This window comes from Trichechus manatus, unplaced genomic scaffold, assembly GCF_000243295.1.
Source record: "Trichechus manatus latirostris isolate Lorelei unplaced genomic scaffold, TriManLat1.0 scaffold00090, whole genome shotgun sequence".
Classification (NCBI taxonomy): domain Eukaryota; kingdom Metazoa; phylum Chordata; class Mammalia; order Sirenia; family Trichechidae; genus Trichechus; species Trichechus manatus.
The window spans coordinates 11,244,274-11,255,665 of record NW_004444026.1 but is presented as its reverse complement, the minus strand read 5'-3'; the positions used below and the strand labels follow the sequence as shown (position 1 = coordinate 11,255,665).

At 39.5% G+C, this 11,392-nt stretch overlaps 1 protein-coding gene across 1 annotated transcript in view; it reads right to left on the bottom strand.

The window, feature by feature from the left end:
• The window catches only part of ADAM28 (ADAM metallopeptidase domain 28), a 114,931-nt gene that overhangs the window by 76,478 nt on the left and 27,061 nt on the right, over positions 1 to 11,392 (bottom strand). Inside the window, exons 3-6 of the mRNA XM_023736694.1 lie at positions 8,117 to 8,193; positions 5,362 to 5,440; positions 4,146 to 4,222; positions 2,189 to 2,381 (exon numbers count right to left, since the gene is read on the bottom strand). Coding sequence (XP_023592462.1) covers positions 2,189 to 2,381; positions 4,146 to 4,222; positions 5,362 to 5,440; positions 8,117 to 8,193 — 426 coding nt within the window. The remainder of the gene's footprint in view (positions 1 to 2,188; positions 2,382 to 4,145; positions 4,223 to 5,361; positions 5,441 to 8,116; positions 8,194 to 11,392) is intronic.

The following is an 11,392-nucleotide window of genomic DNA, read 5'->3' as shown; positions in this document are numbered from 1 at the left end:
TGAATCTCTCCTCGCTCTCCGTTCTCTGTCAGTTCTCTCACTCCATTTGGTGCTTGGCTGAGTTCTTTATCTCTTCATTTAGGGTTTCAGGATTGTTGTTTTCTCTGTTCGGCTTAGTTTTTCGGATCTTTGCCGTGGAGGGATGGCGTGGTGCTTCTGCCTAGAGCGCCATTTTGCCGGGTTCCTATTATTATTTTTCTAATTCCCGATTTAAGGCTTTACTGCTACCTGAAAATTCTAGGTGATATGGAAAATGAAAATGGTATTGAATTTTAAGGCCTTGTAGACTCTGTTTATAATTTAACATATAACGACTATACCTCAGACACAATGTGAACAAGGATGTCCCAAACCTGGATATAAAATATTTTCAGTTTTCTGCTGACATGTATTTCATCTACTTTTGTTTGTGTATGTATCTATAATCCTGAAACTATTCATATGATTAAACACAAATAACATCTCTGCTTATTTGAATAAAAATGCCCCAAATATAATACTTGTTATTTGGAAAAAAAAAAAAAAGATTACAACCTTGGAAATCCTACAGGGCAGTTCTACTCTGTCCTATAGGGTTGCTATGAATCAGAATCGACTCAGAAGGTAACGGGTTTGGTTTTTTGGTTTATTATACAAAGTGGGTAGTGGTGGTCCAATAGTAAAATTCTCACCTTTCTTACTAGAGATCTGGGTTCAATTCCCGACCAATGCACTTCAAGCACAGTCACCATTTGTCTGTCACTGGAGGCTAGTGTGTCGCTATGATGTCGAATAGGTTTCAGTAGAATCTCCAGACTGGACAAACTAGGAAGAAAGTCCTGGCTTTCTATTTCCAAAAAATCAGCCAGTGAAAACCCATGAGTCAGGCCGACGTGATGTACTAACAACGTTAGTACATAGTACCTCCAGTCTGTCAGTTTGTCATACTGTGGTGGTTTGCATGTTGCTATGAAGCTGGAAGAAGCTATAACACCAGTATATCAAATACCAGGAGGGTCACCCATGGTGCACAGGTTTCAGCAGAGCTTCCAAACTAGGAAGAAAGGCCTGGCAATCAACTTCTGAAAACCTTATGGATCACAGCAGATTATTATCTGATATAGAACCAATAACACAGGACCAGACAACATTTTGTTCTGTTGTACACGGGGTTGCCAATGGTCAGAGCCAACTTGACAGCAACTAACAACAACAACACCTATTTCAAAAAAGTACAGGGCAAGATGAGACTACTTAGGAAGAATGTGTAGATAAAGCAAAGAAAGTGGCCCAGGATTGAGCTTTGTGGTCACCCAGAGGAGGAATACCAACAAAAATGGAAGAAACTGTGAAGGAGAAGCACTAGTGAAATAGGAGGAAAACCAAAATACTATCATGCCATGAAAACAAGGCTATTTCCACATAGTTACAGAAGAATTGTGACAGAGGGCCCAGGAGTTAACATAAAAGTAACCAGGAGGTGGACATTCATGGGAACATATAAAGACTATAGCTAAGAGTGGCTCTTCCGGGTTCTCAGATATCACCAGTAGAATTTAAACCCACAGCAGATTGAACCTACCAGAATTTTCATTTAAATCAATTCAGCCCAATGCTTATGGATTCTAAAAACATTTATAAGAGATGGTTGGATCTGAAGTGGATCATGAAGAAAGTGAAAGTAATAATGACAAAAATATTTTGATATATACTTCACAGTTTAGAAAACAAAATCATACTCATTTTTCTTCTGTAGCTGGAAGGAGCATTCCATACATGAAAGAATACTCTAAGTTCTTGTGGGCAGATACTATGTCCATTTTGTTCACCGCTATACTCCAGCCCCTATGGCAGTATTTAAGAGAAATGTGTTAAATGGTTCAAGATAGTAGGATATTTTATCTCAAAATGATGATGGTACTTTACATCTCTGTGGTTTGTTGTAGGTTACAGAAAGTATTATGAAAGTCACCTGTGTCTTGAGGTCAAGTGTTATACCTCTTTTTAATCCTGCACGTTGTTGATCATTGTATTTGAGCCTTAAGTACTTATTAAATAAATCATCATTTTACCAAAAGTTTTTATGATTAGTGTCTCTATGTCCTATTAATTTCAACAATCACTGTAAAGTTTCAGTCATTTCCAGCCGCTAAGGGTAACCAGGACAGAATACATAACAGCATTGCAAAGAAAAAATAGTCAAACATACAACCAGACTGGTGGCAGGTGGGACTGCATTCTTCCGAGATCCATGTGCCCATATTACATCATCCATCCCACAGGTGCTGTTAGCCTTCTTTTCATCAGGGTCATGCTTGAAGAGTGCATGCCCTTGTCCATCCTGATTTGTGGGGCTTAAAGGGTCGATGAAGTACCTTTGATCTCCCTGACTGAAGTAGCCTCTGAAAAACATAAGAATTCAGCCTTTCTGATTTAGGGTTTTGTAGACTTATAGATTCCAAAAACAGACCTTATGAAATTCCTACTCTACCTCAAAAACACTTCAAGTTCATAAACTAGAGGCAATAAACTAGAGTGAAACATTACAGCGGAAGTTACCCTTAGAGAGTACCTACAATTATTTTCTCTATGAAGAAATGGGACCTTTTGGGAAGAAGTGGCTACTGCAGTGCCATAGAGCAACCTATGTTAGTGCTGACACTAGAATGGAAGTTTCCTCACTCTCAGTCCAGTGTTTTTCCAATTTCCATGCCGTGTCTGCTCTAAAAGTGCACTGGAAATGACAGAGGCTTTGGAGCCTTATAGGTAGGGATTCAAATCCTGGTTCTATCACGTATTAGCTGGTATGATACCATGGGAAAATTTCTTAAACTCACATAGCCTCAGCTTCTCCATCTATAAAATTGGAATGATAATACCTACTTAATACGATGGTTGTAAGGATTGAAGGAAATTACATGTAAAGCATGTGATCAATGAATATTATCAGTTTATTCTCAATTGTCTGCTGAGGCCCTAAGCAAAGATTCATTCAAACAATATTTATGGAGCACCCATTACTCATTAAGCATTGGACTAACAGCAAATGGTTAAAGAGTGTCATGGTATTTCCCCTCATGGAGCTTATGTTTAGACTTGGATATGTATTAAATAATCACAGAAATATACAATTACTAATACATAGTTGATACAAAAGAACTACAAAGACTGCCAGGAGCATATATTAGGGAGACTGGATTAACTGTACATAAAATTAGAAGACAGCAATAGTAAATGTAGGGAGATGAATTAGGCGGTTTATCGCAGTGATCCACATAAGATCATGGTGGTTTGGAATATAATGTGGCAGTAGAGACAGAACGTAGTGAAAAATCTCAGAGAATATTTAAGAAGATATTACCAATAAAAAACAAAAACCAAACCACTTGCCGTCAAGTTGATTCCAACTCATGGCAACCCATGTGTGCAGAGTAGAACTGCTCCATAGGGTTTTCAAGGCTGTGATCTTTCAGAAGCTTATTGCCAGGCCTTTCTTCCAAGACACCTCTGAGTGGGTTCAAACCACCAACCTTTCAAATAGTAGCGCAGAGCTTAACCATTTGCACCACCCAGGGACTCCAATATTATCAGCTGAGCTTGATAATTACTGAAAATGGGGAGTTGAGAGGCAAGAAGTCATCAAGGAACGTAGATTTCTGGATTGGACAAGTGGTCGGTTAGAGAACATTGGGAAAAAAGATCTGGGAGAAAATAGTTTGATTTGGGGCATATTAAGACTGAGATTTATTTAAGATATCCAACTGGACATAAGGAAAAGAAAATTAGATAATCAAGTTTGGGTGTCAGAAGAGACATCTTACACATAGATGCATGGGGAGTCATTAACATACAGAAAGAAATGGATGTCATAAGCATGGATAAGACAAGCTAATGAGAAAGTTTAGGGTAAGAAGAGATGGAGGAGAGGAGCTCCAAATCTCTAAATATTCTGGCTCCAGTACTGGGACTAAAACCTGTACGTAAAAACAAGCAAACAAACAAAAACCACTATCAAGAGAAATGTTTTATCTTTCAAATTTCAAAAATTTCAAGCCCTTAGGATTCATACTCAACTATAGCAAAATGAATTATATTTTTGATTCTTTGGGTTTAGAGAAAAGCACATCATAATCACAGGTAAATACAAAACATCCATGAAGTCTTACCTTAGACCCCTACATGTGCTGATGCTAGCATCAGAAACTTTTTCGTTAACGATGTGCCCTTGGTAATAACAATCATCCTAATTAAAAGGGAAAAGAGATTAGTAAAGGCAAGTGTGTGTATTTTTTTAGACTCACTGCTAAGTTTGAAGTTTGAAATCTTTAAACAGGCTCTATACAGCTTTTAAGCCATTTTCTGTTGAACAACATCAACTGAGAAATTTTTTTAAAAAGCTTTTTTTATGGTAAAAACTTTAATTTGTAGTCAATGATCCCAAAACGCTAGAAAATACTAATGAAATGTGGGTGTTGCTGAAGTAGGATAATAGAGGAAAATATTATTTGGAAGAAACAGACTTACATGTGTGAATTTAAACCTCGAGCCTCTGAACATCAGACATTCATTCTTACTATTGTCTAATTGCTCATTGAAATTTATCTAAAAAAAATAAAAATAAAAAACCTACAAGCTCTCTCTAATATTTGGATAATTCAGGTTGTGTTTTTATGAGTTGTTTTAGTCAAAGAGTTCTACCACAGTCACTAACTAGGTCAGCACAACGTTTCCTACCTCCTTTTGGAGCTGAATGCCCATCCTAACAATTTTTCATATGAGTATTCATTCAAGGACACCTTTCTACTTTGGGACAGAAGGGAAGTTGGCTCATATAAGCCTTTGTATCACTGTCATAGAAGACAATGTTTGAAGAGCTTCTAATGGAGAATGGAGTTCAGGAAAGAACCCCTCTCACGGCTGCACACTGGTATCTGCTCAGTCTGAGCAAAGAGCGCCTCCAAAAACAAACAAAAAAAGAGTCAAAAGCAGAAACTGTTTTAAAAAAGAATGGAATTCTACAATTCTACCATTGAGGAACTACTCTTGAGTTTGAGGAACCACATAATTCAGACAGGTAATTGGCAAATTGGCATTGACTAAGAACACCAGATGTGTTTAACTCTTCACTCCTCTAACTAAAACAACAAGCTCCTTCTACCCATTCTCCAATAGGGAGCCCTTGAAGGCTGAAGAGGGTTACCACAGCTGTTAAGGAATGCCTTTGTTCTTGTCAAAACTGGGTAGAACAACTTGGAGGGCTGATTAGCAATTACTACTGCTGAAAAGAGCACCAGGGCTATAAAGTCAAGGGCTGGCGATGATGCTGCCTTTGAGTCTATGCGTCACACCCCAATTAGCAATAAATCTAGGAGACTCTTATACCATTATCTGTGGGCTGGTGGTAACCTCCTTTCCAGTGGAATTATAATGTGTTTCCGTGTAGCCTGGTGCAAGGAGATCCCTAGAGGAAAAAAGAAAGTCACAGTTACTCCTGCTAATTACAAAGTCCAGTAATCAAAGCATATACTTTCACTGGATGTTCATGAAAGTTTTAACTCTTGAGCTCTTCCTCCTTACCTTTCAAGACAAAGGAAAGCATGAAAAGGGTGCTTAAAATGGAAAGACTGAGAGAGGCATGGCCATTCCTGAGTAGTATGAAACAATATCTCCTTCCTCATAGAAATATGCATACTTGCTGAGGAGAGACTTGAGACAGATATGGTGCAGAGAAGAACTAAGTGAATAAAAGTGAGTGAAATTGGTAATGCTCCTCACTAGTTTAGGATAACTGCAGTTTGCACCCAGTCATTTTTAATACCAGTGACCATTAACAACTGTGGCAGAAGAAAGTTTACTGGAAATTCACTTGAATTTGGTAGGTAGTGTCCTTACAGCATTTTCACCGAACTTCTGAAAATTATTTCAATTACCCACCAGAAATTAGGAGTTTGAAAATATTTTTAAAAGAGGAGGAAATGAAGGAGCTAAGGAAGCAACTAATTTATATTTAATGCCATTTCTATATCAGGCACTGTTAGATATGTTACATGCATCATTTAATTTAATTTTTTTCAACAATCATAGGAGAAATACTACTTTCCCTGTTTCTCAAATTAGATTATCTAATTCAGGTGGCAGAGAACCGTATTCAGGTCTGCTTGAATCCAAAGCCTATACTATTTCCATTATACTTCCACACTTTTTCCAAACTCTAGTCAGTAGTGATTTTTTACAAAAAGTGGTTGTATATTTGGGGAAAAAATCTTGCTGTCCTTTATGGAACAAACTAGGGATTAAAAGGGATTGAAAGCACAGAATTAGGAAAAACTGATTTTGAAATACAGATGATCAAGGTCTAGGTGAGAGCAGTGGCACTAAAAATTAAAAGCAATGTTGGATTCAGAAGAAACTGTGCTATAGATTGCATTGTGTCCCCCCAAAATATGTGTTTTAATTCTATACTCCTATACTTGTGGTTTGGGAGTGTGGGCCTGCTGTTCACAAATGCCGGGGGAATGGGGCTACTGCCAAAGCTGAGGGGGCAGGGCTTCCATGCCCAAGGGACAAAAAACCTGGGCCTGCCAGGACTGAGGGAGTGGATTACCACTCAGACGGACTAGGGGAATGGGACCGCCCAAAACCAAGGGAACAGAATTTTCACCCTAGCGGGCCTGGAAGGTGGAGCTGAAGCCCAGGGCCAAGGGGCATCCACCCAGCATCCAGAGGGTGTGGCCAATACCCAGAGTCTGGAGGGCAGGGCCACTGCCCGGATGATCCCAAAGAACAGAGTATTATTTTCAAGGCTTTAGAGCTAATATAAATTGTTCTGCTGGGTTTTGGACTTGGTTGGTACCCTTTATCCCTTCTTTCCCTCCAATTTCTCTCATCTGTAATGGAATTGTTTACCTTGTGCCTTTTCCACCATTGTAGATGACTTGTAGTCTAGATTTCACAGGTTCACAGATGAAGAGGAATTTTCCTCAGGATGGACTACGGCTAAAGTCTCACCCATATTTGATTTAGATGATTCAGAAGATGAGATTTTGGATGTGGAGTTGATTTAAGACTTTTGGGATGAAGTGATGGGGTGAATGTGTTTTGTATAAAGGAAGAACATGTATTTTGGGGGGCCAAAGTGTGGAATGTTATGGATTGAGTTGTGTCCTCCAAAAATACGTGTTGTAATTCCTTATCCCTATACTTGTAGATGTAATCCTACTTGGGAATAGGGTTTTCTTTATTATGTTAATGGGGCCATATCAGTGTAGGGTGTGTTTTAAGCCAATTACTTCTGAAATATAAACCAAGGTGGTTAGGCAGAGAGCAGCAAGCAAAGATGAGGAAAGAGAGATGCCAAGCCACATGAAGATAACTTAGGAGCAGAAGCTCTAAAGAGATAAGGATCTTCCTCCAGAGCTTACAGAGAGAGAAAGTCTCCCCCTAGAACTAGTGCCCTGAATTCAGACTTTTAGCCTCCTACACCGTGAGAAATAAAATTCTGTTTCTTAAAGTCATCCACTTGTGGTACTTCTGTTATATCAGCACTAGATAACTAAGACAAACTACACGTAATACACTAAATGAGGACAACGAATAAATAAGAAGACAATGTCATATATGAGAAAAACAGGGAGGAGGGCTAGTGAATAGCTGAGTAGAAAAAGTACTGGTATTGGATTCAGGAGAATCCAATTCTGATTTTACCACTAACTTGTCCTTTGGTCCTGGTGTTTTATTTCACTTATATATTTCTTATTCTTTCCTAGTTGAAAATGATTTTAGTATCTAATCTTTCAGTGTTGGAAGAATAAAATGCAATATTATAGGGAAAGAATTAAAAATTATAATGAATTTCATTGAAAACTTTTTATCTGATGTTTTATAGAATTGAATAAATTGTGTGTCTGTTTGCAACTAATTTATTGTGTTTTATTACTAGGAGTATGGGAACATTACCAGTGTGTTTCTACTATTTCAGTAGAAACAAAATATTCATTGAACCCCTTGGGCTAGTTGAAAGCAAAAGCTGATTAAGCAAGGTCTGTGAGAGCCATAAGCAGTAACAGACACAATTAGTACATTTTCCACTTGTTAACTTGCTGTTGATGAGGATAATATCAAAAATAAAGACACTTACTTGTTTTTTTTCAAATAAAGCACCACAGTTTTTCCATTAACTGTCATTTGATACTTCAATTCAGTTTCAAACTTTTCCTGCAAAAATGCACAAACCTTTACTGGTAACTGAAAACACACATACAAGTAATCATTAGCAAGCAATGTCTGCTTTTCCTTAGCAGTAGCCTATATAAAACCAAATGTCTGCCTCTGCCTCTTTTCACAGATCAGACAATTCTGCCAACCAAACAGACAAATTATCTGAGATCCATCCACCCATCCATCTATCCATCTATTCATGCATTCTACAAATATTCTTTGGGTTCCGGTTATGTGTAAAACACTGTGTTTAGGGTTAGAAATTCAACTCTAATCAAGAAAAAATGGGACCTGCTGTCAGGGAGCTAATTGTTGTTGTTATTATTTGGTGCCGTCGAGTTGTTTCCGACTCATAGTTACCCTATGTAAAACAGAACCAGACAATGCCCAGTGCTGCGCCATCTTCACTATCGTTATGCTTGAGCCCATTGTTGCAGCCACTGTGTGAATCCGTCTCCTTAAGGGTCTTCCTTTTTTTCCGCTGACCCTCTATCAAGCAGGATATCCTTCTCCAGGGACTGATCCCCCTTGATAACATGTCCAAAGTATGTGAGATGTAGTCTCGCCATCCTTATTTCTAAGGAGCATTCTGGCTGTATCTCTTCCAAGACAGATTTGTTCATTCTTTTGGCAGTCCATAGTATACTCAATATTCTTCACCAACACCGTAGTTCAAAGGTGTCAATAAGCTTGTGGAAAGACTTACAATATAATCAGTTTTATATTGTATGATAGGAGATATATCTATGGAAGCAATGTAGGATGCCAAAGCACTTCAAGTCAGGGAAGGCTTCCTTGAGGAAGTGAAATTTAAGCAGAGACATGAGTTAGCCAGGTGAAACAGAGAGGTGAAGCTACCTGTGAAGAAGGAATAGTATACATGGAGGTCCAGAGACATCTGTTGCCACCACCAATGCTTTTGATCTTGAGGTCTTCTCAAAACAAAGTGGAGCTCAGGATATCGGCAAAAGAACAGGAATATACAAATGTCGTGAGGAAGAAACATACTTTCAGTTGTTCAGGAAGAGAAAATATTCCCTCAAGTGAACCATGTGGAAAACCAGAACTGTAGTTTTACATCTAGATTGTTATGTACAAGAGGAGATAGAAGGGGCTGTACAGAATTATTTTAAAGAAGATGTTATCGTATACTGCCCTCTGACTTTGATCTAAAAGATAGGGTTATAGCAGTAATTAACATCTAATAGCCAAAAATTCACTGGAAAGTGACAGAAAATTGTCATTAAAGAAAATTAAATACAGCAGACCAAACATAGTCAACAGCCACTTGCTATGGACTGAATTCTGTTTCCTCCTCTGTGTTGCATTTAAGGCCAATCCTTTTTTTTCTCTCCTCCCTTTTTTGGCCAGCATAGTACCCGAGCTCACCAAGGGACAAGGATGGATCAGAGCCATCAGATCAGGGGTATTGTACAGGGATTTGGCGATTTCCAAGGTCAATTATCATGGCCCATACTTCCTTTAATCATTAGTTATTGGGGGTGTGCTCTGGTGTCAAAAGTCCCAGACTATCGGGGGCATGGCCAAGATGGCGGAGTAGTTAGACACTTCCTATATCCCTCTTACAACAAAGACCTGGAAAAACAAGTGATTTGATTCTATATGAATATCTAGGAGCCCTGAACAAGGAAAAGTTGAGGAATCAGACCTAGTGACAGGGAGGGGGAGAGGGAGACAGTTTGGAAGAAGCGAAGAGCGCCAGAGTCACGGCAGCAAAACTGCAGCGCTGCAGACACGCTGGTCCATAGTGAAGCAGGCAAACAGCTGTGCTGTGTGCGCGCTCAGGAAGTAGTTTCCACATCAAGAGAGACCCAACAGCAGAGATTCTGCTTGGACACTCCGAACCAGTGAAAAGCAGCTCCCAACTGGCTAAGATAAGTACACGCACATGGCCTTTCACGCATATCAAAAAAAAAAAAAAAGCCCATTTGGGTAAAACCTCTCTCCCTTTTACTTCCCCACTCCACGCTCTGCACTGGGAGTCCGTTGGGCCTGAAGTAGATCCCAAAAGGCAGCTGACCCATTGTCCTGGCCTTGGAGAGGGAACAAATAAGCTACTGGCTCCCCTAAGCCAGGAACACAGGGTCGGCACAGCTCCTTTGCTAGGCACAGGTATAAGGGGTCCAAGACTCTGAGTGCCTTACACCCCTGTGTAGACTTGTGGGGACCCATCTCAACAGCGTTAGCCTTCACTACCACAGTACAACAGGGTAAACATCTGAAGTTTAACTTCAACTGCTTCAGCTGTGAACTGGCAGATTTGTGACCCTCGAAACAGCCCTGCCCCTTAAGTAGGCACTTTTATCAATCTGCAACAGGGACTTGAGGACTGGTGGTATCACCTAAAGCTCCTAGTCACCTGCTACAGGAGTCAAAGAAAAGGTGGTGCCCTCGAGTCTTTGCAGCAAACAGAGTGGGGTGCTCATTGTCTGGCTGCGAAACTCACCTACCTACTCAACCTATAGAATAGGAACAGACTTTCCTTTCAGACTCTGAGGAGCAGCTGTCAACCCCCTGCCTGGCTCAGCCCGTGATCCCCTACCACAGCCAGAGTCCAGTGCCTGCACCAATCACCCATGCCTCTCTAGGACTAGGGGTGAGAGCCTGCATCACACACTTGGTGACCGACTGCCTGGACACCTAAGCTGAACCCATATAGGGAAATTTAACGGACTCCCGTGTGCACATACTTAGTTACAGAACTAACTACCTGGTGACAGGATGTTAGAGATTCAAAGGTGTCAAAAATCAAACTAGTGCACATGAGCAGCGTATTTGGCATATGAAAACAAAACAAGAAGCTAGGTCTCACTAAACAAATATAAAATAAAATTATAATAAATTATTGATGGCTCGGAGACAACAGTCAATATCAAATCACATAAAGAGGCAGTCTATGATGGCTTCAGCAAGCTCCCAAAATAAAGAATCAGTAAATTCTCTGGAGGAAGAGAACTTCTTGGAATTACCAGACGCAGAATACAAAAGATTAATATACAGAAATCTTCTAGAAATTAGAAAGGAATTTCGACAGGATGCAGAAATCGCCAGGGAACATACAGACAAAGTAGTAGTGTAACTTAAAAAAGTTATTCAAGAACATAATGACAAATTTAATAGGCTGCAAAAATCCATAGAGAGACAGCAATCAGAAATCCAGAAGATTAACAATAAA